We start from the raw sequence: 26,878 nt of genomic DNA, 5'->3' as shown, positions 1-26,878 counted from the left end.
GTGAGGCCACCATTCCATCTTTCCTTCCTGTCTGTTGGTCACTTTAGGACAAGTGGTTCATACAGGCTCACCAACCCCATACCCCCGCTGCGCTCGTAGCCAAGTCAAATGATGTCTCCTCAGGCCCATGGACAGTTAGTAGCTATGTTTTAGACAGAAAGAAATCTCACTTCATTCTGTTCATTCTGAAATTTCTCCCAGTCTCCAAAGAGACATTTTCTGACATAATGAGTGTGAGTGATTCACACTCTAAGGGTTTTTTTTTTTTCCCCCTAAAACAATTAAAAAGTACATCCATTGCTGTAGATTATTTCTGGCCCTAAAAAAAATTCTCCTTCAAAGGACAAAGGGATAGATACTTTTTTCTTATGCTGTTATACTTATTTTTGTACTATTATTCATACACTTATAGAAACTTCTTAGTACGAAAATAAATATATCATTAAAAAGATAATACAGTGTGTACCACTAAGTGACTGAAACACGAGGCCTTAGGAGAACAGACATCTCACTAGATATGTGGGATCAGGGAAGAGAATTATGACAAAGAGCTAGCACTCCCAGAAAAGAAGGGCACATTAATAAACTTTAAAAAAAGAACTTGCAAGCTGGAAGAAAGTTATCGTTCATATTATTCATCCATCTAATAATGCAGAAAGGCAGGTGAATCGAAAGGGGAAGGATCAAAGAAATGGAGAGCCATAAATCTGCCCTTTTTCTAAAATACTGTGAGGGATGTAAGTTGCATTTTTGTGACAGTGAAACACCAAGTTCCATGTAATTTCTCACGGTGAAGAGCATCTACCCATCCAACCAATCTACAAGTATTTTCTAAGTTCCTGCTCCAGGTCATTCAATGTTGTAAGTTCTTGAGGGAAGGCCCCCTTCCCTCAAGGGGGGCTTGAACCTGTAGCATCTGGGGACAGGATCACTTATCTTAAATCCAACATTTACTGAATTGCTCACAAATTACGTTTCTGCTAAACTTATTTTCCAAATTGATTGCTTCATTATAGAGCCCATTCTACCCTGATTATGGCCATTGGCTAATAAAAATAGTTTTTAATTCTAAATTCTACACCAGTAGGACTAACACAACCAAGGCAGAAGAACTTAATGATATAAAAATTGGCCTTTTTGATTATGATTAGCATTATAATGAAAAGCATGTAATTAAAAAAGAAGCATGTTATTCAAGAATTTCCTGCCTCCGGTCGAGGACATCGTCACATTTTTATGTGTCAAAATTGTGGGTATACTGTCTCAGTTAAATTTCAAGCTGGTAACAGAAAATGAGGCTTTTAGGTCTCTAATCCTGGTAGTCGGGTTTCTGTCCCTCCCGTCCCCCATTGGGTCACATTGTCTGAGATAGTAGAACAAGACGGAAGAATCTGAAGTTATGCAAGGAAATTTTGATTCTTACACCTCACAGAGGGGAGCAAAAGACCGTGTGCTCAGAGGGCCCAACTAGCAGTAACTGAAGAAATAATGACAAAGGCAATCCAGATTGAATTCATATTCTGCTCATTTTCAAGAAGACCAAAACACACAGCACAGAGATTTCTTCTGACCAGCACAGGATAGGCAGGAAAGGTATGGAAAAAATTATATATATTTTTTAAAGGTCAGGAAATGGAAGCAACGGAGAATTCACTAGGAAAAATATAATTGGTAACGAAGGAAAGAACAAACACATCTCAGATATGAAACTAATTCTTCTGTAGACAGTCATGGCTTATCAGAATGCAGGAAAGAGAACAACATATATTGAAAAAGGAAGGTCCTACCCAGTTCTCCATCTATCCTTCTCTGTAAGGCCTAGAACAAAAAAAAAAAACATTACATCTTATGTGCCAGCTGGATGATTTTGGTCAGGCTGCCTGCAGCTCTGTCTGGAGGGGGTGTCTCAGACTACATCAGAGATATGGAATCTGGTCATTGTGTTGGCTGAGTATTTGGAAATGAGGAGTGGCAGCTCATGTGCCCCCATGTTTGATATCCCTGGTCTAGACCCAACCAAGATCATGTTTGCCCTCTGAAGCTCTCCTTGAAGAGTAGAACCCAAGCTGAGCCTCTGGTCTCCCAACTAGCTGTGCTTGAGGTCTGTGCTGAGCACTTAGCATCAGAATGCATACAATCATTAGCCTCCCTTTGCACCGTGCAGCAATCCTACCAGGAGCAAATGCCAGTGTGTAGGAGCTTTCCTCCCCCACAGATGACTCTTTGTTTTTACTGAACTCAATGGGGTGCTGAACCTTCTGCCAAAGTGAGGACAGGAAAGGGGGTGGTGTTACCAAGCAGCAGCGAATTCATGGATTTTACTCACTGGCAGGCTAATTTGGGGGTGGCAGGGTGGGTGGGCCACCTGGAATAGGCAAACAGTACCAGACTGTCTCCAGTTCAAAGCTATCTCCCTCTCCCCATATTTTTTGATTAAATAACTCCATTATGGATTGCAAATCACCAGGAACGAGCTTAAACTAATAGCTCCCTCAGAAGGTCCTGCCACAGGGGAGAGAGAGGAGGCACCAGCAGCCATGCCACCTAGTCCCACATCAGTTCTTTCTTCTTTCTCTTTTTCTCTTTCTCTTTTTCTCGATCTTCTTTTCTTTCTTTCTCACTTCACACAATGAAGCTCTTCTTCCTTTATTCTGTTTTGTTGGTTGTGTAATTTCCTTCATTACTTGGGAGTACTAACTTGAAAGTGTCTGTCTCTCTGTTCTCTAGTCCAATTTGAGATTAATTTAGAGGAAAGGGATACTGTATGTGAAACTCAGCTTGGGCTTTTCCCTAATTGCAAGATAAGGCCATGTGTAATATTTTCCTAAAACTAGGATATATTAGTGCATGTTTGAGAATTTTAAAACACCATGGTCAACACCAAAAGCTCTATTTTGCATATTTGGATTCAGTCATCAATTAAGAACCTATGTTGTCCTCTGGGCATATTTATCAAAATAATTTTGTTCTAAATAGTATAAAATAGGAAATTTATGATCGATATAATTTATGTATAACCTTCATTATTGTAAATTTAAGGGGAAATGCATCATACAATTATGATTTTTTTTTTGCACCAGTGTAACAATAAAGTTGCTATTCACAACAACAACAAAAAAGCTTCAAAAAGATCTACAGCAGAAGGAAACAGAGGAGGGTGAAACAAGAGTGGAAAGATTCAGATGTCGCTGTCATTATTGCCTGTATCACAAAGATCTTGCTGAGGAAACCAGCATGGAGAATAATGATGCCGTGGAGCCAATGTAAACAGACTTTTATTCTTGAACTATTTCTTTCTGCTAGTGATTTTAGGATCATTTTGCAGGCTTGGAAGGCTGCTCTATGTTAGGGCAAACTAATACTTTGATAATCTGATATTACAAGGGGTTTTTTTTAATATCTTTTTTTTTTTTTTTTTTTTTTTACGGTGATGCCAGTAATTTGTGAGGAATCCTGTAGTTTGCATTTGGATGACTTCAGTATACTTGCACCTTTTGATTTGACCTAAGGAAGCACTAATAGGTTTTGAATGTTGCCTGTGTGTTTGAGAGACCTGAAGTCATTAAGATAAGATCTAATATCAAAAATTGGAAGCCAAGTAACTTGTGCAGAAGGAATACAAGAAAACTGGGTCATTTGGTAAGCAAAATTAGGGTGGGTACATATGCTAGATTTTCTGGTTTTCTGACATTGTAATAAAATTTTTTTGTTGTGCTCTTTCAGTTTCCAGTAGGAAGTGTGTATGTAGAGGATCTTAATAAAATTAAGATCTTTTCCTTCCTTCCTTCCTTCCTTTCTTGTAGGTTCCAGACCACTGTGGGGCCCAGTGTGAGCTCGAACTCATGACCATGAGATCAAGACCTGAGCCAAGATCAAGAGTTGGGCACTTAACCAACTGAGCCACCCAGACCTGTCTTTCACATCCTCTCTATCAGCCCTCTTCTCCTTGACTTTGCTCAAGTCTTCCCTCGCTATTTTTATTTTATTTCTCACTCCCACAAGTCTCTTAACTTAAAGAGAAGCAGAGATGAAAAGGGAGGCCAGGGAGACAGACAACTAACTGCCCATTTTGCAACATAATCTCATGTCCTCTTTACATCAATCCTGACAGGATGGATATTCCTATTCCCATTTTACAGACTTGGGTACTGAGGCTCCATGTTAAGGAACTTGCTCACGAACGTAGATCATAAGATACAGACTCAAAAGCCTGTGCTCTTCCTACTTAACCAATATTCTTCAAGAAAATGTTCTCTTTCTTGGTCCTCTTACCATATCCCCAACTTGCCCCTAAAACAGAGCTTCTCACAGAGGCTCTTGAGTCAGAAGACACAGCAAAGTGTTCACACTGAGAGGGATTTAAAGACAACAGAATCATTAGACTCCTACTTGGGATGGAAAAAACCTACTGTGTTTTTAACTTGGAAGAAAGGAGGCAGATGCTGGAGTTCAAGTCCTGGTCGTCAAACCTTTAGCATCCTCTCAATCTTCCTGAGTTGATTGTTTCTGTAAAATGGGATGACCCCCCCACCTCTCTGCCTGCTTAGTAGTGTGGCTGCTCATTCCATCTTCCTGATCATGACAGCACATATAAAATGTAAACTATAATTATAATGAAATTTTAACATAAAAAAATAACTTTCTTGCTTGATTAGGGGAACTGAAATATGAGTCATAGAAAATGAGATCTCATTTCTTCACAAGTAAAACAAAAGTGCATGAGGTCTTAGTATAAAATGACATTTAATAAAGTAGAAATCACACATGACATGTGACATGACCTGTCAGCCCAGCCTTGCTCTCTTGTCACACAGAATGGCCTAGGAGGTACCACAGAAGGTTAGGTCTATGGATTAGTGGGGGAAGAAAGCCTGGGCGGTGGGCTTCTGAGATGGGATCAAGAGCCCTTGAGGGACCATCAAAGGGATAGCCTTCAAAGGGTTTGTGAGTCCTCAGAAGCTGTGTATAAGATGTTTTAGAGGAGCTAATGAACTTTTTATTTTTTTCCTGGAAAAAGAGCCAATGGCTTTTATCAAAAGTAGGATAATGTAGTGTATAGGAGTTCTGAATTAGAAATCAGAACTTCTGGGTTTAAATTCCAGAACTTCTCTTATTAGTTGTGACATCTAGGGTGAGTTTAATTAATCCTTCCATGCCTTAAATTTCTCACCTGTAAAAGGAGGGTAATAATAGTACCTATCTTATAGGGTTGCTATGAGGATAAATGAGTTAATACGTGTAAAGCATCTAACACAGTTACACTCAGATGTTCACAGCTGCCACCACCAACACTAGCACCATCACCTTCATGAGTTCTCAGAGGGTCCATGAACTTAAAGGATGTTGACGAGTATTCACCATGAATACTCTGTTGTTCTGATTCGTAATAGTTAGCATTTACAAAACATCTCCATTGGGCTTTATATGCATAAAGCTACTTACAAAATACTAAGCACTTTACTGTCTTACTTCCTTAATCCTTACACGGACCCTATGAGGTGAGTAGTAGCAGTATTAACCTCATTTTATGCTTGATTAAGTCTTGACTGAGGCTTAAAGGTTTAAGTAACTTGCCCAGGGTCACGTGAGTAATGAGGGTGGAGCCAGGATGCAAACTTCATTCCGACTTACTCCAGAGCCAAAATTCTCAGTCAGTACAGAACCAAACACTTCTGGTTCAAGACAGCTTCTCCAGGTCAGCCCACAGTGATTCGTGGCTTACCAAAACACAAACGTAAAGGCAGCAAGGGCAGCACAGGAGAAAAGGAAAAGATGCTGGTGCAGCAAGAATGAAACTGTAACATTTGTCTTCTCACGTCCCTGAAAGCTGCGGGAACCACAAGTTTCTAAAGGACCTGGTGAGCGAAAAGCATGGCTGGAGCTGTGTGAGAAAGAGCGCTACTTGTGGGGGCCGGGAGGAATGGAGGTGTCCACATCTGAGACCTGGGGAGTCGTGAGGAAGCCAGGAGGCTCTGCTGTGGAGGCCATAGGGGAAGCTAGTTGCAGAAGACCATAACTTCAATCTGGAAACTGAAGTGAACACAGGAAGGGGTTTGGCCCAACAAGGGGAAGTTCAGCTTTTGTGTGCTGCCAGTGACGTTGCTTAGACGTTGTTTTCTGATTGGTAAGCAGACTCTTAGCTAGAAGGTTGCATAAAGCTTGCCCGTTATTTGTGACTATTAGCCCTCAGTTCCTGACACATGGAAGGTTCTTACCAAATATTTGGTGAACTGATATGAAGGGGAAGTGGGAAACGATGTCAGTTCTCTCTGAAATAATTTAGTGGGGAATGCACAGTACAGGATCCCAGTGTGAATGCTGGCCTTCAACAGTCTTCTCGAGAAGCACCATACCTGCTCAGAGAGTTTAATGGTACTCAAAACAATTTAGGAATGCTTCAGGAATTTCCTCCAAGACAAGTTCACAGGAGTCACACAAGAAACAGTTATTTTATTCACTTGCCCAGTGTTATGCACAGGGCTATTAATGGACTTGGCTCTAAATGATTTTTGGCTATTTGGGTTTCCTGATTTATCACTAACAATGATATTATTTAAACTGTGCCCCAGGCTTTGCAGATCATTCTGAGAACGAGGGAATGATCTCTCAATGTAGTATGTGTAATGATACTTCTTACATTTATTAACTCATTCAACCTTCATAATAGCCTTAAGGAGTTGGTACAGGAATTTTCTTCACTTACAGATGAAGAAACCAAGGCATAGGTTTTATAACTTGCCCAAGGCCATGCATTTAAGAGGTAGAGACCAGCTGTTTGAATCACAGTAACATTACTGAAGTAAGAGTCCATCTCTAGCTCCCTCAGTTGATCTAAAATGGAATTGTATTCAGTTGTATGTTGAGTTCTCATTTTGTTGCTTTTGTAAAGGTGTATTTTCTTAGAGTTCAATCTTCCACCCATTATTTTCCTTAGCCACTTTCAGAGGATAATTTTACTTTTTAGGCACAAAGCCATTTTTGAAAGATATAATGAAGGTGTGCTCCTACCCTGAATGTAGGGAGAGTGGTACAAAGGGAGACAAACAGCAGACCCACTCATCTCCTGTCCCTGTTTCTATCTCCTCCATTAGGAAGAGTGAGCTGTGTGTTGTATTCACAGAAAGGGGTGGACATCCCCCCAAATCATCTTATAAGGTAGGTATATGTTATTCCCATTTTAGACATGAAGAAACTGAGATGCAAATAGGTTTTAGAACCTGCCTCAGCAGTACTATGAGCCAGGGGTTAGTTCAGGTTTTCAGATTCCATTGTCTTTCCCAGGATACACCAGCTCTTTCAGGGCATAAAGGTACAAAGCTTCTATTCATGTTTAATGAAATATCAATCACAAATGTCCAGTATGAAAAAAAAAAACCTGTCTTAAAGTTAATTCCTTTAAAAGGGGGATCAGGTTTGGTTCTGAATTAAAGTCTAAGACACACAAGAAATCCCTGAACCCCTTTACTGAGTTCAAGCCTGAGATGAAGATATTTTATAATCCAAAACATGAAAACATAGAATGTTTTTAGGGCAGAAGACTGAAACTGGGAAGCAAAGCCATGACTCTCAATTAAGGGAGAAAAAGATTTTTAAAAATTCGTATATGTATATATAGACTAGTGTGGTAATTAATTTCATATTTCGACTTGCCTGGCCATGGGGTACCCAGAATAAATATTATTTCTGGGTATGTCTGTAAGGGCTAGATTAGCATTTGAATTGGTGGATTCAGGAAAGTAAGCCCCCTCCCCTATGTGGGTGGGCATTATGCAAATCTATTGAGGGCCTGAATAGAACAAAAGGCAGAGGAAGGAGGAATTCACCCCCCTTTTCTGTCTTACTGTTTGAGCTGTAACATCTCACCTCCTTCTGCTCTGGGATCAGGACTTACACTGTCAGGTCCTCTGTTCTCAGGCCCTTGGACTTTAAGTGAATTACACCATCAGCTTTCCAGGGTCTCCACTTGGCAGAGGACATCTAATGAGACTTCTTAGCCTCCATAATCACGTGAACCAATTTCTCATAACAAATTTCTTTACACATGTGCACACACACGCACGTACACACGTACACCCTATTGGTTCTTTTTCTCTGGAGAACCCCAACACAACTAGTATTGAAGAGCCAAGAATTGCAAAGTACTAGTTGTGCATCAGGTACCATGACTCGGATCTTCTGCATGCTTTGCATTGAGCATTTGGTCATTTATTAAATAACCCATGTTCTGCACTAAGCACGGGGTACAAAAAGCCAAAAAAGATTTGACTTGCTAGAGACCAGCAATAATCTGCACAAACAGTCTGTAAGGACTATTATTAGCCTCACTCTACAGAAGAGGAAATAGAGGCTCATAACAATGATGGGGCTTTTCTAAGGTCACACAGGTAGAACGCTGTAGACTCCACAGCTGCCTCCTATTAACCCAAAATCCTAGAAAAAATTCTGTAGCCCAACAGACACAAAGCACTTGGAAAAGGTGATAACCGTAGGTGCTAGCACAAAGAAATAGTTACGGCAAATTAAACCCATCATTATCTCCGATAGGTTTTCTGGTCTGGCAGATTTAGGTAAAGCTGTAGACATCCCATGTCTCTCAAATTCAGCATCGTGTTTAACGAGTTTCCATCACTGGCTTGAACAAAATGGAAATACATGACCGGGATGAGAGCACAGGCAGGCAAACCATTGTAAGGGGACCAGGGAGAAACAGGGTGTTTTCAATGGATAAACAATCAGAGGCTGGTGACATGCCATAGTGTTCTGTCCTTGGCCTGGCCCAGCTCACACATTTGTTTACTCACTCACACACACAAGCGTTTATTGAATGGCAATGATATATAAAAGGCTCTAGGTCTGGTATAGAAAATTTCGGGTGGACACCAAAGATACCCTAGATACTTCTCTTCAAAAGAGCTTCTTGTCAATCAGCTGCCGGGAGTGCTATGGGCACAACCCTTTAGGCTCTGCCTCAGTGGCAGAGGGCCACCTCACCCAAGGTCATACGCCTTCAGAGCTTGCCCATATCAGAGTACAGACTGATGGGACAGTATAAAGGTTATTCCTCTCGATCAAACTGTGGACAGCGCTGAAGGGTCATTCTAGTTCTGGAGTTCCCTGTCTGGTCAGCTCAGTCTGTTGCTGGACATGCAACACTGCTTAACTTCTCCTTCTTGCCCATCCTACCCCACAGGAGTTGAGCCCAAGGTCACTCCTTAATAAATACCCTGTACAGTAAACTTGAAGGTAGAAAAGGAGTGTTTTTGTCCTTCATTAATCTTCTAAATAGCACAGCTACTATCAAGGACAGAAGTTACACGGAGATAGCATTTGGGTTTAATAATTTCCTTCAACATGTACCCCTGGGGCTAAAAATATATTATATGTTTATAAAAAAATAAAAAAAATAAAAAATAAAAAAAAATAATTTCCTTCAACAGTGAAACAGCCTGCTTCAAAAAGCAGTGTTCTTTGCAAGATACAGGAAGCATTGTCACTATTGGAAGGGTCAGTATCAACCAAACAAGCTGGTATTTTAATGAAATTTGTTTCTGTTCATCTGCTGCTGGCTAGCAGGCAGCACAGCATCACTCATGTTTAGAGTTTAGTGATTAGAAATTTTTAAAAGGAAACATCCTGGGTTCAAAAGGTTCTATGAATAATTTGCAGGTAAATGGGGAAAAAATCCATTTCCTAATGAAATTCCAGAAGTAATCTGAGATTACTTAAGACACAGTGGAGAAACTGTCAATGCCTATCACGATTCATTCACTCCTTTGTTTTTTTATAACAGAACCTGAATTTTAGCTGGTTACATGTCTGTCCAGGCAAAGACTACATTTCCCAGACTCCCTTTCAGCTAACGTGGCCACGTAATTAAATTATGGCTTTGGTCGTGATGTTTGCAAACTCCCAGGTAAACCTTTAAAGGAAACTACTTGCCTTTTATTTTCTCTTTCCTCCATCCCAAAGCTGGACCACGGAGGTGATGGATGGTGGTAAGGCAGGCACAGGCTCAGAAAGGTGGAACATTCATACAGAAAGTTTCTGGGTTCTCTAATAGTGCCTGGAGTAGGACTCTATCATGCATCTGATGTGCCTGTCAGTTTTGACTTTTACAGGGGAGAAAAGTAAACCACTTATTTTGTATAAGCTCTTTCTTTTTTGGTCTCTGTTAAAGCAGCTTTACCAATATTCTAATTTGTATAGATACCAACTCAACAACTCAAATGTGAGTGCTGTTCCTGTTTTGGTCAGTCAGCACAGTATCTTACCAGGATACCATATGATGGAAGGAATAGAAATTAACATCCTTTCCTGTGAGTTAACCCTTGCATTATCCCCTCTTCTTTTTTAGGGCTCTGCCCTGTCCTGCCCCACATTATACTTTATTCCCATATAAAAACCAAAGGTCAAGGCAAGATCTGGATTGAAATTACATTTATTTATCTATACAATGGGATTTCTGCCAACAATTAAAACCTTGATTTTCTATGCTGCTGATGCTTTGTTTTAGGGCAGAGTAATTTTCAGATAGGTTTGTATTATATATACACGTAGCTATATATGATGCATTCATCCACCCATCCATCCATCCATTCTTTTCTGGAGTAATTTGGCCATGTAGTGTGTACAGGGAACTATTCAAATAAAATAAGAACCAATATATGATAAGAGATATCAAATGGGTTACAATTCATTGATTCATATTCACAGATGGATGAACAGAACAAATGAAATACAACTTAATCTTAAAATTCCTTAAAAGAAATAGAAATTAAAAATCCAACATAAACCATTGTTATGAATGACTTACCATTTGGAATTTCCTCTATTTCTATAAATGTAATGATTGATGCTTTTGTAGCATAAAAACCATAGCCCCATGTGAAATATATTGATACATTATTAACTAGCATAGGCTCTGTTTCTCTTTTTGTACCTGAATTCAGTGTAGACATGTAAATGTCTGATTGTCTGGCTGGAAACAACTGAAGTTGCATAAAGGATTTGCCATTTTTATCATGGCACTAACTGGATTTCAGAAGTTTTTTTCTACTTATCTGGTTCTGGAGGTAACATACTGCATATATCATTTGTGAATTATAGGTACATGTGGGTTTTCTAGGAAAGGGTAAGGATTCTAAAACCAAGAACATGTTCTCAGTTACAATCTCTTTTTTTAACTTACATATAATCAGAAACACGTGTAACTTTTCCTAAAGGAACAATAACAGCTCACTCCCCTATGCTAAATACCAAAAATCGCAAACCTTTGGGAATCATAAAGGCAGAGCCAGTTTCTCTCACTAGAAGGAGTAAGCTGGGGGCGGGTGTGGGGTGGGGTGGGGTGCAGGGGTGGTGGTGGGTGGATCCAGGAGTCCCTTGGTTTGTGGCATTGCTGGTATGCAGAAGCAGCCTAACTCTGTAATTACTTTCCCAGGGTGTCCCCAGCTACTCTTCATACTGCTTTCCTGAAAATCTTTTTATCAGAGTCTTAACCACATCATGTCAAGACATTACCTTGAAAATAGGTGTTGAGAAGAGCTCAGACTAAACCTTGCTGCACTGCCAGCAACATATCTGGATGGAGGAATATCTGCCAGATGACTTGGGCACACGTATTCTTTTTGATAGAGGGGACTTCTTTCCTAGACGCAACTAGCTTTCAGCAAATACATACAGACCGTCTTCAACTGTTCTAGTAAGTTTTCTTTCACGTAAATTTGTTCATTTAATCCCATGATCTTATCTTGCTGACACTTACCCCCAGAGAGCATCCAAATGCCCACTAACTGTATTAGACCCTACAGAAAAGTGAATATAAACTGGTTTCAAGTGTTTAGATAAATTTTTATAATTAACTTAAAAAATACAGTAAGTGAAAAATGATTTGAAATACGTCAACTGAAAAGTGAAAGTGTATGCATTTAAAATTCTCCTCTTACTAGAAATCACTGGTATTACAGACCAGCTTATGAGTTTATAATCTGTACTTTCCATTGCAGAACAGAAAGAAAACCAATATATTTCATGCCTCTTTTCTCAGGGAGACACCTTGAAATACCAAGTGAGTAAGTGATTAAAAACTACCCGAAATATAATTTCCGTTGGTTGATTACTAATAGCAATCATTATAATTATCACTAACAGTTGTGATAAAGGCCATTATAAGCCCTAAGTTCTAAAGAAGGGATCATTATAGATTTTATTCATCTGAGCCAGGCAAATATTCATTCTCAAAGGATAGATGATTACTATTTCTCTAGAAAGTTTAGCTGAGATATTTTTAAAAGCATCTCAAAAATGGTTCAGCATTTATTAACTACCTCTTTCAGGGAAGATGCTGTAGGAAGATCACATCTTTCTGAAGAAGGTGCCAAGAACATATTAGCTGCTAGTTTGAGAACCTTCATCTACACTTCACAGCTACTTTTAGAAAAACAGTTGTAGCATTTATCAAACACCACCGAGAAAACAGTATACATGTTGGAACTCAGAATTCAGCAGCTACAGAAATCTAGCAGGTGTGAACTGGGGGAATGGACAACAAATTGTAGAAATATACCAATTTGAATAATATATGTATATGTATAATATAAGTAATGTATATGTATAATATAATATAAGTAATATAAGTAAGGTCTACCTATATTTTAGATGCCTAAAAGATGAGAGTATTTAAAACAATTTGATAATAAAATATAATAAATATTATGCATCTTAATATGTTTTTAGACTGTGATCTATGATATTAGATTAATATTTCTTGGGAGCATATAGCAATGAAAAAGTTGGGTTTTTAGCCTTTTTTTTTTTTTTTTTTAAGAAAAACAATTTCCTTGGCTTTCCTTCCATGAGTTTCTAGGTGTGGTACATAAGAAAGGGCACTAAGATATGTTTTTAAAAATCACTGTTAGTAAATATGTAAACTTCATATTGTTTTTAATTGCCTCAGAAGTAACTCTGGATAATCTTTTTGTTACTTTTCCCCTTCTTTTCAAATGCTTGCAGGAGAGTAAGTAAAAAAGAAATGTGGTCCCATGCATTTCTACCATTTTGAAAAGCACAAGAACTGCAATATAAAATCAGCATAGTTTTCTAACATAGAATGAGCTGTTTAAGGTTGACAAAGTTCATAAAAGGGTGACCATACGCAGCCTCCAGCTTAGAGTTTCTGATCTACTTAATGCATCTGAGTGGAACACAGCTGTCTGTGCAGACTCATCAAAGCTCAACATAAAACCACTCACCACTGGTGATGGGGAAAGTGCAATGTTGCCTATGGATGCCTTCAGCTCATCCACGGTTGCAGTATTCTTAAGAATGTCTTTAGATTGCAATGGCTTAATCTTGATATTAAATTTCTTGTGGGACTCTTCTTCCTCTTCCGATTCGCTCGAAGAATAAAAGTGCTTTCCTTTGGTAGGTAGAACACAGTTAAAGATACATAACTCTTTTTCCTACGGAGAAGCAACGATGAGTATAAGAGTGCTTGCACAAAGAGGCCTCAAAGGTAGCCTCAGAGGGCAGAAAAATCAAAGCAAAATACACAGACGAATAAAAAAGCAAATAGGAAAGCCTCTGCATTTATTCACCTTTCCTTGGAACATGATTAAGGACGGTGAATTTCCAGGAGCAAGAGTTTAATGTCCTACATTTTTGCTGCGGGTGGCCATTTGTGATGTCCCACTTAGCACAAACCCTGACAGCCCATGTGAGCTTCCTCGTCTACCTAGAGAGCAAAGCCAGTCTCAGGATGATTCGTGAGGAATTTCAGTCTTCAGAGATGCTCTGCCCAGAGCTGGTTGGTGGGGAGGGCACAGGTGAGAGTTATTTTCTAGCCACAACAAGTGACATGGTCTTATCAGGTTTTAGCAGACAACCCAATACCCGCAGTTTACACAATTGTTTCTCAGCACATTTTTCTCTTTCTCTTCTCTCTCTTTTCTATGAATAGACCAAGGCAAAATGCCTACTTGTTAGCATTCAGGCTGTTCTGTGCTGTTTATTCATTTCTAATATTAGGGGAGACAGGATTTGGGAAGCTTGGGTTATTTCAGCACCTTTTCAAAATCTGAACTTATCATACAGTTTTCTTAGAGAAAATAAAGATTATAATCAAAAAATAAAGAAAGGATATAGCCGGGTTCCTCGGGTCTGATGCTGTAGCCTTCTTCATCCAGCTCAGGGGAGTTCTACAAAATATAAGCACAGATTAAGCCTTTATTATTCTGACAGAATCAAGGAACTGTTCATTTTCCTTCTAGAGACTTCTATTTAAAGATATAGCTATGTGTCTTATTTTAGAAGGTGAGGATTTTAACCTTTGGAAGTGAATGCTGAGAAGTATATGTGTAGATATTTACTGAGGGATACCTGGAGAGTCTTCCTATCAGAAAAACAAAGGATCCACTGTTAATGAAAGAAAACATTCAAAGAGAATTTCTCATGTGTTTCTTGTAAGCCAAGGGCTGTGCTAGGCAACATGGGGGAAGACAAAAGGCAAACTATTTTTCCTCTGGAAAATGGAAAGGTATTTTGGTAAACAAAATATTTAAAAAAGTGAAATATAGTACACAAATCATCCGTGAAAGGAGTCTGGAGGAAGAGGAAGTTAAGGAAGCTTGAAGGAATCCAAGGGGTCTGCCTGTGACTCTCAGAACAGATGGGGAGGGCAGGGGAGTTGGTGGTAAGAAAGAGGCTGTATTGAGACACCGAGGCAGGAATTGGGGAAGGGAGAGGCAACAGCAAAGACGACTGCCTGGAAAGGAAGACGCACAGTGGGAGAACATCGGAAATAAGACCACGGAGAGCCAACGTGCTGGAGGAAGAATTCAAACTTGATGGAGCTACGGCAACTTCTCAGGGTAGAAAACAGCTTGTAAAGGTGTTTTGGAAGTATGCTTCAGGATAGCATGAGGGCAGAAGAAACTGGAGAAAGGAGATCTCATTCAAAATACTTGTATCAATTCAGGGAAGATGTGCTAAGAGTACAGACCACGTTGGTGGTGGTGGGAAGTGATGGGAAGTCCTTACAGAAAGGACTTTTGTTATAAGGATAAGCTTGGTTCTTTGTAACATCTGTCATGGGAGAAAAAGACGGGGAAGGGTCAAGAAGACCCCAAGATTTCTACTTTCAAGTCACAGGACACTGCTGGTATTCTTGACTGAACTGATTGTAACAGCAGAAAACTAATGTTTTTAAAGGGAGGAAAGATAAAAAAGAGTTTGCATGATTGGGGTTAGTATTACCACTTTTGAGTTCCTATTATATGTGAAGTGCTGTGACCCACACTTTATTTCACTGAACCTTCATAACAATCCCATACAGAAAGAACTATTCCATTCACCAAGGAGGAAAGTAAGAGAAACAAGATGGCATTTCTCAAGGACACACACACCCGGCAAATGGCAGACCTGTGTGCCTTGACTCCACGTATTTGAGACTATACCCTATCCCCTAGAAGGGTGAATGTCAAGCCATTCAAGGGTGGCCCTTCTAAAGGTGAGGTTATAGGCCTGGAAGTGAGAAAGGGCAGAGCCAGAGAGAGAGATTTTGGAGTCACCAACATCGTGAAAGTGCCATAACCATGGAGAGAAAGAAGGCCTGAATGCTATGGGAAAGCCACCATTTCCTAAGCATTCATTGTCTCCCTCTTCAGTACTGAAGTTTACTTTTTTAAAAATGCAAGTGTGTTGAGGTCATTTCCCTGCTAAAAACTTGTCCCTGGCTTCTCATTGCACTTAGAATAAATGCCCAGTGCCTCTGGGTGGCCCACGGCCCTGTATGACCTGGCTCAGGTCTGAGAGTCCCTTCCCTGATGCCCCTCAGCAGCATGGTCTTCTTTCCATTGTTAACTTTTATGTTCTGAATACGCAAGCTCTTTCCCATTTCCGGGGTCCTCATAAATGCCATTCTCTCCACCTGGAATTCTCTTCCCTCAAATGTTCAGCCAGTGAACCCCTTCTATACTTAAGGGCTCTGCTTAAAGGTCATATCCTCCCCGGGGGCCTTCCTTCTCTCACTTCTCTCTGCCAAAAGCAAGATGACATCATCTCTTAAGAATAAAACCTTTCTTATGACTTAGAGAAAGTGGTGTCTAATGTAGAATTACCACAACAATTCCTTCATGACCTAATTAGTTTTCAGGACTGAAGGAATATGGGGGAAGTTATGCTTCATTTAAGGATTCACATGTTGACCAGGGATAGCATTAGAGTGTAGGGTTTAGATGTGTTAATATGTGATTTGATGAGTAATGTGGTATTTTTATTGTCATACTTCTTGTTTTCTTAGTGTATCCCTAAGGATAGGAATATTTTGCTTATTTGCTTAGGGTATTTTTGTGTATTAAAGAATCCTACAAAATACAAAAAAAGTCTTTCTAGATAAAGAAGGATTATCTCTGGGAAACTAAATCACATTTTCTTAGTATTTAGTAGTTTCTCTTATAACATTATTTGTGAATTATTTGGATTTAGGGTAACATGGGAACTGGCATAGATTTTAGGGAGCTGAACTGCTAAAAATGTCTAAAAGGTCCCAGTCCTGGGGAACAGATTTGAGAGGATCAGGTGATGGGGTTGACAGAGTGACATGCTTTAGAGCAGAGGGATGGGAAGCATCAAGAATTTAACCTGTCTGAGCTTCAGCTTTCTTTTCTATGAAATACAAATAATGTATTTGATTTTTTTTTAAAGATTCTTATTTATTTATTTGACAGACAGAGATCACAAGTAGGCAGAGAAGCAGGCAGAGAGAGAGGTAGGGAAGCAGGCTCCCCGCTGAGCAGAGAGCCCAATGTGGGGCTCGATCCCAAGACTCTGGGATCATGACCTGAGCCGAAGGCAGAGGTTTTAACCCACTGTGCCACCCAGGTGCCCCAATAATGTATTTGATTTTTAAGATGGTAAGGATTTCATAGCATTTAATATTATGACTGACTAATAGTTACTATCCAATAAGTGATGGTATTATTTATTGTAAAAATAAAATTATTAAGAAATATGCAAAATCTTTAACATCAAGTTTAATTTTATAATAGGAGAGATTGGGTCAAGACATTCATCTAACAGATATACATGCAAAGGCATTTTGTAAGGTTGTGAACTTGGATACCTGCTGTACAATAGAAATGATCTTTAATGTGAATATGATCTATATATTTTATATGATTAAAAACTCAAGAATGACTGTGGCTGTTCTGTTGAGGTTGGTGGAGTAGATGTTGATGATGTAAATCAGTTTCTGGGGGAATCAGGTGGAGAGTTTAGGTCTCATCTGAGTCGCACTCACTCCCTGAAAGCAACAAGTGATTGTCATTTGACCTAGGAAAGAGTCTGTACCTTGAGGCTCTAGTAATTGTTTTGTGCTAAGGTCTGAATGTTTGTGTTCCCCTAAAATTGATATGTTGAAATCCAAACCCCAAAGTGATGGTGTTAGGAAGTGGGGCCTTTGGGAGGTGATTAGGGCATTGGGGAAGAGCCATCATAGTTGGGGTTAGTGCTCTTGTAAAAGAGAACCCAGTGAGCTTACAGCTGAAAGGGGCCATCTGTGAACCAGAAAGTGGGCCCTCAACCCAGACACACCAGATACCAAATCTGCTGGCACCATGACCATTGACTTCTCAGCCTACACAACTGTTAGAAATAAATTTGTATTGCTTATAAGCCACTAAGTTATGGTATTTTTTGTTATAGCAGCCTGAATGGACTAAGACACTATGGCACCAAACCCCAGAAGTTAACTAACTTGACTTAAATCTCAAAGCCACTTAGAAAAAGAACGAGGATGGCAAAATCTGGAGATAATATTTTAAAAAGCATTTTTAAAAAACACACATCACAGGCTAGGCAGGTACTAAAATAACCTGCAAATAATTAGCTCATTGAATTCTTTCAACTATGTTATAAAGTAACTACTGAGTTAATTTCTGCTGGTCTGCAAACAACCATCCCAAAGGTAACATAGCTGATATATGGAAGGGCTAGGTTTTGAACCCAGTGTAACAGACTCTAGTGCTCTTAACCTCTACACCACCTAAGCGTGTCAGGCACTGCCTAATGAGACAGAGAATGTTCACTTATTTCTATGTTCTATTAAAAGAACGCCTCAACTCATTTTCAAATTGTGAAATAATAAAAAAACAATCTGATACTCACGTATCTTTCCCAGTCAATTTCTGCATAAAATCCATTTGGTGCCCCATTGCTTTTCTTCTGCAATAAATTTGAAAATAAATTTAGAAGAGAAACATTTGAATTGAAGAAAAAAAAAAAGGAACAAAGAACACTTAACTCTTATCTGTATTTAGCAAGAGCTATCAAAATCCAGCACTGGAAAGACAAATTAGAGCAGCCTATTAAGCAACCACATTGGTGTAACTGAATGGTAAATTGAGCTGCCGTGACACTGCATAAAAGAGCTTACAGACTTATTTCACAAAAGACTGTAGGATACCTAAGCATAGAGATGGTAATAGCTATCTGTTTAAATTTTATTCAGTAACATTAGAAGTACCTACATTATAATTTCATCTCCTATACCTTCAGGGGATATAATCATACATATATATATATGTATATGTGTATATATATATATATATATATATATATACACACACACACACATATATATGACATTTTGACTTCTATGCTCTCATGTACAATTGGTCCCAACATGTCTAGAGAGTGTTCAAGTCATTAACTAACCTTGCTTTAGCTCCTCTAACACTGACTCAACTTTTTCCTAACCACCCCCTTGATAGAATGTAAAGAAAATCAACTGCAAGTTAATTTGGCTCCTTGGTATTAAAAATAGTATTGATCTTCTTTTCAAGTGGTCTTTCTTATCAAGTTATTAAAATAGGATTCAAGGATTGATTGTGGATTTCTGTCGTCTATGCGTTCTACACCTCCATGAGCATACATCATTGAAAGATGACTAGATATCAGAATTACTCTCTGGATTCTATTCAAGTTCTATTTTAGCACCTAGAATAATCACGATAATGGCCACAAGCACTTGAGCAAGGACGTGGCATCTTACATGTGGAAATTTCTAAGATTCCTCCCTTTTTGTGAGCAAAGGACAAAAACACAAATCAGGTTGGTAATGGAGAGTCCATTCAACAATATTCCTGTACTTAGCACATAGAACAATGGTATGTCACCAAGCACTAGCAGATCTTAGAACGGCACATGTCAAATGGTGAAGCATGAGGTGTGAGGACAGGACTTCTAATTTTACAATCACAGATAAAGTCCACTGGAACTACAATGGGAACAGCTAACACTGAATTTGACAAATAGGTAGGAGAAGTAAGCCTTTCATGTATGCATGGCACTAGAAATGTTGATTAGAGGCAACCCAGTAACCATTATCATTGGTTAGTAATTTTTGGATGTTGGACTGGGCATTCTAAGAACAAGCAGTTTTGTTAGGGTGAACAGTGGGTAAGGCATAGATATTGTGTTCATGCTCCTCTCTTCCTCTACACCAGAGTGTGCAAATACAAGAACTCTGCTCTTCCAGCACCCAGGCACATAGGCTCTGTGACCCTCTATTTTGCTCCTGACAAAGATTATATACATACTTTGTCAGACTATACCATTTTAGGCCTTCTCATAGAATTGCCTTTATTGGATTAGTGTTTTGGTGATATTCTCCCTACTTTGAACACAGGGAATTTTTAAAACCTGCCACATCAACCTTGTACCTCTACAAGCTATGCAGCTAAGGACATGGTCCATTACATAATGTGCTATCTAATAATAACAGATCTCTCCCATGGAGAATGGGCATGGTTCCTATTTTCTTTTTAAATTCCTACTTCACCAATCTGTTTCCAAATGACTTCTTTGCAAAATTCTCCAAATCTTTCTTAACAAGTATATTAATAAATTCAATATAGAAATTTAATTTATAATAATGGGAAATAAAATGAACTAAGTTGATTCCAAAGAACTAAACTCATGAATTTTGTGATCACTGTAGTATTATTATTAATATATATTTTGGTTCTTAAACAATTTTCCAAAACAAAGGATTGCTATCTAAAAACCAAACAGATTAGGTAAATTACTGTGTTCAATATTCCAGTTGGCTTCCATAATAGTCTCATCTCCATAACCAAAGCCCTTTACAACCCAGATAGTTTGTATGTTCAGCTAAATAAATAAATAAGTGTGTGTGCGCGCGCGTGTGTGTGTGCGTGTGTGTGTATCTTTCCTGAGAACATATATTCAACATTATGGATAAAAGTTCCTGAATTTTCTAGATCTGGGCTGAGTGAAAATTTTCCCAGTTTCCATGGAAACTGATATGGAAGATTGAGATGAAGAGAAAGTAAAACCTATAAAAAGAAAATTTCTTTAAACTAGGAACACTTTTAACACATATACCAAACACGAACAACAAATCATAAACAATACATTTTGGGGCAGATTCACCACATATGCACGCGCACACACGACTTTATCAGAGGAACGGATAATCTGGCCTCATTCACACTAGCAGACTGTTACAGATATATTTGGTTTCACAAGTGGAAATTATCAAGTTAAAGCTTGGCTAGAGCCTGGCTGAAATTCTTCTGGTCAAACCCCAAGAGAAAAAGCAATTCTCCCGGTTAAACCACTGAAGCAAGGAAAAGCTCATACTAGTAAAAAGGAAGGGAATGGTTCTTTTGACTTTCAGTTGGAAAACACTGAGGAAGCAAGAAAGAATACAAATACGAAAATATCATTTAAACACTAGGCTTCATAGTAAAAGCAATATTGGGTACTCACTAACACATAAACAGCAATTTTTATCTTGGAGTTGAAGTTGTGTATTCTTTTACTTCTTTCTTTTCTACATTTTTTTAAACCCTACATTAGCATAAGTAACTTTTCTAATATGACTCTTATCTAATTGAGGCTCGTATCAATGTTAGTCATGCTTTAATAGCTATTTTACTTTAGCCAGGCTTATTATCTGCTCTCAGATAATATGATGAGCTAAATCAATAAGAGTAGTAATAATTGGGTTCAATTATACCTTAGTCAAAGCTCTCAGTTTCCTCTGTGAATGCTCCTCTTTTCCAAGGTCAGCTCATGGCCACATAGTGTTCCTTGGACATGAAGTATTAAAAACGCAGGATATACTACCCAAATATTATCTTTTTGTCACTGAGGCAAGACTTGACTCACTTTGTAAATAATCCTACAGAATAGCACAGTTCAATAGAACTGTCTGTGAGGATGAAAATATTTTGTATGTACACTATCCAATATGGTAGCCACCCATCACAAGTAGCTATAGAGTACTTGAAATGTGGCAGGTGCCACTGAGGAACTGAATTTTGAATAGGCATATGTGGCTACCATATTGGACAATGCAGCAATAGCTGCTATATGGTCTGGGCCTGGATCAGCAGCCCTGACTCACCATCCTTTGGTCAAGTGCATTGGTTCCCACAAGTCAGGGTCCTGCCAAATTCCTGATGCTACTGAGACGGTGCTTATCCTCATAAATGACTACTCATTTCATACGGTGATGTTTATATTATAGCCAAAGCTTCCTTATAGATAGCATAGTATTTTAGAAATGTGAATCCCTCTCCTTTGCCTAAGACAAAGGAAACACATGTCTTGTTTATACCCGATCCCTCTTTAAAAGTATTTTCAGACATCAGTATATAAGGTCTATATGGCTAATTTAAAAATTGGTCCTGGATATTCAAGAGTAATTTGGAAATACCTAAGAAAGTCTTCTTAAATTGATTAAATAAATGCTACTGCTTTCTTCCAAATTTCAAATTGGGATTTTACTCACTGTTTCTACAACCCCTTGGAAATTTTAAACTAAAATCTGTGTCCTTACCGAAACTTTTTTTCCTCCTTCACGCGCACACTCTGCTTTGTTATTGTAGGGTGGTTCATGTGGGCTGGGCTGCTGGAATTGATTGTTTTCATGTAGAAAAAAGTTGTTAAAGGATCTGTTTGTTCTTCAAGACACATATAAAGAATCACATGGAGTCAGCAAACATACCATCGAAGAAACAATTTCTAGGCCAAATCGTAGGGCCTACCAATCTTGGCAGGGTTCCTTAAGCAAAGAGTGGACTTTGGGGCCCATAATGAGGCTCTATTCAGCAGGCCAGTGTGGCTGGGCCAGGAGAAGAAGGGAAAAGAAGGAAGACGCATCCCAGGCACTAGGTTTTCCGCGGATCTAGTCCTCATTCAGCCAGTACTTAATTTACAGGTAGAGAACAGACACAAGGACACACCAAAGAGACCCAATAAAAATGCTCCTATTTCCAATAGAAAGAAGTCTGACAAGTCTAGCTCTACCATATCTTCCTCTTTATCGAAGCCTTGCTGAGTGTTGGCACTATGTACAGCGTGAACAACTGCCAGCTCCAAATCTGGGCCCTTCCCTGCACACGTGTTGGGGATGAGCAGAGATCTCCTCCCAGCCGTGGCTGTGACTCCCTGTGCTCCCAGTCTGTGTGCTTAGGAAAAAGTCTGAGTGCATCCTGCCCAAATTAGAGTTTGCCTCCGGGTTAGAATGCACTGTCACGCAGCTGCCTGAAGTCTCAGACACGACGATGGGCAGCTCTGCTGGGGATCACATTCACCAGTGGGGAGCAAGGCGAGCCTACCTTCATACACGCAACCCTGCCACGGAGCCTCAGTAGACTAACCCTCGAAAGCATTGTCACCAGCGATGGGCTTCGTTAAGTTTTGGGAAACACATTAAATAATAATTCGTACATTGAACTTTTTGCGAAGCCATTATAAGCCTTAAGTGTGTGCACCAGCTCCTGCCGTTTGCAGAAGCACATCAGTGAAACCATTCCTTCCAGTGTCAGATACTTTTCAAAAGACAGTAATTTGGAAGCTAAATCAGCCAGGTAAAAGGTAAAAGAAAGTACGCCTGGGTTCACAAACACAAAGGTATTAAAGACATCAGTCTGAGTGTGAAACAAAGTCTGATTGAGATCGCCAAGGACTGAATGGAAACAGAATCTTGGCCTCCTGTAGCACCGATGTGATAAGGAGTTCTCAAAATTTGGTGACCCCAGTAAATGAGGAATATTTGGGGAGTATTTCCAGATGGTAAAACTAGTATCTGGCTAATAATTTCCAGTACCTAGGAAGCTGTATATCCTGCTTCTGAGAACATGGCATTTATTTCGAATGGAGCCTTTTTTTTTTTTTCCCCAAGCAGGTCTGCTTTATTTCCTAAGAAATCAAAATTAAGCAATTCCTCTTTCCTAAAATCACACCCAGTGATATTTATGGCACTTCCAATTAGGGGACAAGGAGGGGACAGTGGTTGATAAATAACTTTACGTGACTTGGAATAATGGCAGAGAAAGAGAAGTTGGGGAACTCAGGTATAAAGCCCTGACTAGGGTCCACGCATCCACAGAATCACGGCTGGGCTCTTTAATACAGCACGTACTCATAATCGCCAACTGCATGCCAGGGCTGCGTATTCTACCAGAGAATTAAACTGGTGGTCGCTAGAAGGGCAAAGAACACCGAGGTAGCGATGGGGCCTAAGAGATGATAAAGGGCCAGGGGATGAGGAGGTGGGGGAGGGCAGGAGGGGAAGGGCTTCGGAGAAAAAAGGATAAGCCTGAGTGAGGGTGGCAGAGCGAGAGATGCAGGAGATAGCAGTCCAGCCTGGGAGCAGCGGGGACAGAAAGCAGAGAATAGCTAACGGAGGCTTGCTGAGGTGAGAATGAAGGGCACCAGAGAACCCAGGGAGGGGGCCAAGACAGAAGCAGAGAGAAGACACAGAAGCAAGAGAGTACCTGAGACAGAGTTAACGAGAGGGCTCTGAGCCAGAAGCAAGAGGTGAGGAGAAGCTGAGTCTTCTGGGTCTTTTTTTTCCCCTGCTGAATAGAGCCTTGATTATAGTGTTACCCAATGTCTGATCAATTTCAGTCTATTTTCTTAACATTTCATGGCGAGAACTACATGAATGCAAAAGGGACCCCAAAGCTCAGAACCTTGAGTCAAGTGTGGAAGAAAATCTTCTGCTGTCGCTGCAATTAACACCTTAATTTGGGTATAATAATATAAAGGGCGATTTTTCAAAAAAAAAAAAAATATTTTTAACCACCAGATTTTAGTTCCCACTCCAGCCCAATGAGCCTAATGTGAGTCCATTTTTTTTTTCAGTAACAGCTGTTCTTTTGAACCTTCTGAATAGGCATCTGATTTAGATTCTAAGGAAGTCATTTTAGAAGTTGGTACAGACTCCCATAATCTCAACTCTGATCAATCCAAGCCCATGTGCCACAGACTTCTTAAAAAACCAAGAAATCTGGTGGCCCACAAGGAGTCAGAGTTACAGTTAAACCTAAACCCGGTGGAGACATTTTCCTCCTTCAGGTTGTAAATTCAGGCATAAGTGGTTTTGAGACCATTCCCTACTTAGGAATTTAATGTAGAAAATGTATCTACAACTCACTAAAGGGGAAAAGCTTCTTTCAATTTTATTGGATCTCAGCTCCATTATGACTCTGTGGCCTCTGTTGGAGAAAAACATTCTCACATAATGAGCTTTTATATCATTAAATTGGAAATGAAATAACAGTTAATGATAGCAGCCCCTGCAGGAACTCTCTGGCTTCTGACCCACCATATTGATGAGGTTTGCTTGCCTACTCCGGGGCAGGGTTTTAGGTGAATGCAATAAATAAGTTTAACTTGACCAAGACTTCATTTATATGTCTCATGCAATTACTACAGAAAATTACAACAGCAAGAGGTCTGAAAAGTCATTTAGGCTATTCTCTCCCTCCAGAAAAAAAAGGGGAGGGGCTTTAAGAAATTTCAACATAGTATATATTGAAGCGCAAACCTACTGAAAATGGTCATTTAAATACTTACAATTCCATCTCTATCTGGTGAACCCCTGTAACGACAAGAAATGGGTAGCTATTAGGAAAAGAATCATTCTTGCTACATAGACTAAAGTATAACAGTAAGATTCACAAACCATCTCTTTCCCCCTTTCCTGCTTTCCCATTCCAGTGAACCCAGCTAATGAAACCAAAATCAAAATAAATTGGTTGGATGATATTAGAGCATGGGATGTGTGTGTGTGTGTGTGTGTGTGTGTGTGTGTGTGTGTGTGGCAGCGGGGCGGGGGTTGGGTAGGGTGGGACAGATTCTCATTAAAGGCTGGTGTCCAAAAGGCACGAGTTGCTGGTGTAATGTCTTGGTCCACTTTTGAGAGGGGAGTTTATTAAGAACCTGTCCCGCTCAGCTGACTCCATTTAAACTACCACAAAGAACGTAAACTGACTTGCCCGCTCTCACCTTCTCCCCTTGGAGAAGTCCTGAATTTCCCCCTACAGAAAGGAACTCCTATGGTGTTTTTCTCTTCACTTTGAGAATCTATATTTTCCCCCCTATTTCTATATTTACCTGTTCCTTTGATTATAGGGGAGCAGGAAATAGAGGACAATGTCTGCTAAATGGCTTACACTGATGGCCAAAGTCCAGGATCATTAATCCATGGTGATACTGTGGGGTAGTGCCTAGAAGTAAGGCTTGTGGAGTAGGATGGATCTGGGTATCCAAATTCCACCACTTATTAATTCTGTGACCTTGAATACATTACCTAATCTCTCTAAGCCTGTTTAAATAAGATAGGGTATATAAAGAACTTATAATGAGTTCCTGACACATACTATTTACAAACGTTCTTTTGTTATCATTTTTTTCCTCTTTCATGGTATCTCCTCACTGAGAACACAAAACTGGCCACTCGCAGTCCCATTAGACTTCCTAGCAAGTAATATGACCGTTACTCTGGGAAATTGAACAGGAGGAGCCAGAGTAAGGGAGAGGTGTGAGGGTAGTCACTGTCTCTTTTTGATTTCCTATTTTAGCTCCCTCTACAAGGAGCCAGAAAAATGTCATTCTACTAACATGGAGATCAAGATTATGCTTAGGTGAGCACTTACATTATTTGGAAGAAAAACTTAATGAGTGCTTGAGGGAAACTATGAAGTTTTGTGGAGTTTGATGTAGTTGAAACTGTTTTTTCAGAGGTGGGAGCAGGTAACAACGTTCCTTATTGATTCACAGGGTGGGGTGGAGGAGAGACGAGAGGGAGGGAGGAAGAGGGAGAAAGAGAGAGAGAGATGCAGAGAGTTGGTGGCACATTCTTTGGGTTCCGAGATGTGATTCCCCTTTCCCAGTAACACCCCCTTCAAATTTAGCAAGATATCCCATTTGGATTACAAAATACTTGGGGGAGGTACATCATTTTTCATAACAAGTTCTGTGTCTGCGTGGATGCAGACGTGAATCAGTGATACACGGGCTAGAAGCAGAAAGGACCCAGATTTTAAAAGACCCGTAGTAGTTGACAGAAATCTTAGGGTCTTTGAACCTGGCTATGGGAATTAGTTGGTTCAAAGAAACTTCACCTAAAATAGAAGGGTAGGAAGATAAAAAATTGATAAAAGTTATCATTCACTGAACAAATGTTGAGTGCTTATAATGGGCCAGGCACTAGACTAGAATAAGGGGATAGTAATAATGAAGACATGCTCATCATAAAAAGAATGAGACAGGTAAGTATATCCAGTGGGTTACCATAGGCACAATAAGCCCAGGTTGGATAAAAAGCACAGAGAAAATGTACTGACCCATACTCATCAAAACCAGCTTTCCGGGGCACCTGGGTGGCTCAGTTGGTTGAGTGACTGCCTTTGGCTCAGGTCATGATCCCGGACTTCCAGGATCGAGTCCCACATCGGGCTCCCAGCTCCTTGGGGAGTCTGCTTCTCCCTCTGACCTTCTCCTCTCTCATGCTTTCTCTCACTCATTCTCTCTCAAATAAATAAATAAAATCTTTAAAAAA

At 39.7% G+C, this 26,878-nt stretch overlaps 1 protein-coding gene and 1 long non-coding RNA gene across 7 annotated transcripts in view; one reads left to right on the top strand and one right to left on the bottom strand.

The window, feature by feature from the left end:
- Positions 1-26,878, bottom strand: part of LOC111143082 (SH3 domain GRB2 like endophilin interacting protein 1) — a 210,364-nt gene that overhangs the window by 91,357 nt on the left and 92,129 nt on the right. Inside the window, exons 4-8 of the mRNA XM_022496545.1 lie at positions 24,892-24,916; positions 21,866-21,937; positions 18,163-18,219; positions 14,141-14,195; positions 13,251-13,426 (exon numbers count right to left, since the gene is read on the bottom strand). Of these exons, the coding sequence (XP_022352253.1) occupies positions 13,251-13,426; positions 14,141-14,195; positions 18,163-18,219; positions 21,866-21,937; positions 24,892-24,916 (385 nt within the window). The remainder of the gene's footprint in view (positions 1-13,250; positions 13,427-14,140; positions 14,196-18,162; positions 18,220-21,865; positions 21,938-24,891; positions 24,917-26,878) is intronic.
- Positions 5,694-12,537, top strand: LOC111143083. Of its 6 annotated transcripts, none has more exons than XR_002640308.1 (6): positions 5,694-5,858; positions 7,092-7,155; positions 9,791-9,913; positions 10,207-11,072; positions 11,441-11,701; positions 12,006-12,537. It is a non-coding gene; the product is annotated as an uncharacterized LOC111143083 (long non-coding RNA). The 6 variants fall into 6 exon arrangements; XR_002640307.1 differs by having other exon boundaries at positions 9,791-10,316; positions 10,950-11,072; XR_002640305.1 differs by having other exon boundaries at positions 9,791-11,072; positions 12,006-12,067; positions 12,336-12,537.

This window comes from Enhydra lutris, unplaced genomic scaffold (assembly GCF_002288905.1).
Source record: "Enhydra lutris kenyoni isolate GAN:26980312 unplaced genomic scaffold, ASM228890v2 scaffoldscaffold9, whole genome shotgun sequence".
Classification (NCBI taxonomy): Eukaryota; Metazoa; Chordata; class Mammalia; order Carnivora; family Mustelidae; genus Enhydra; species Enhydra lutris.
This window is presented reverse-complemented; position numbering and strand designations above follow the sequence as displayed.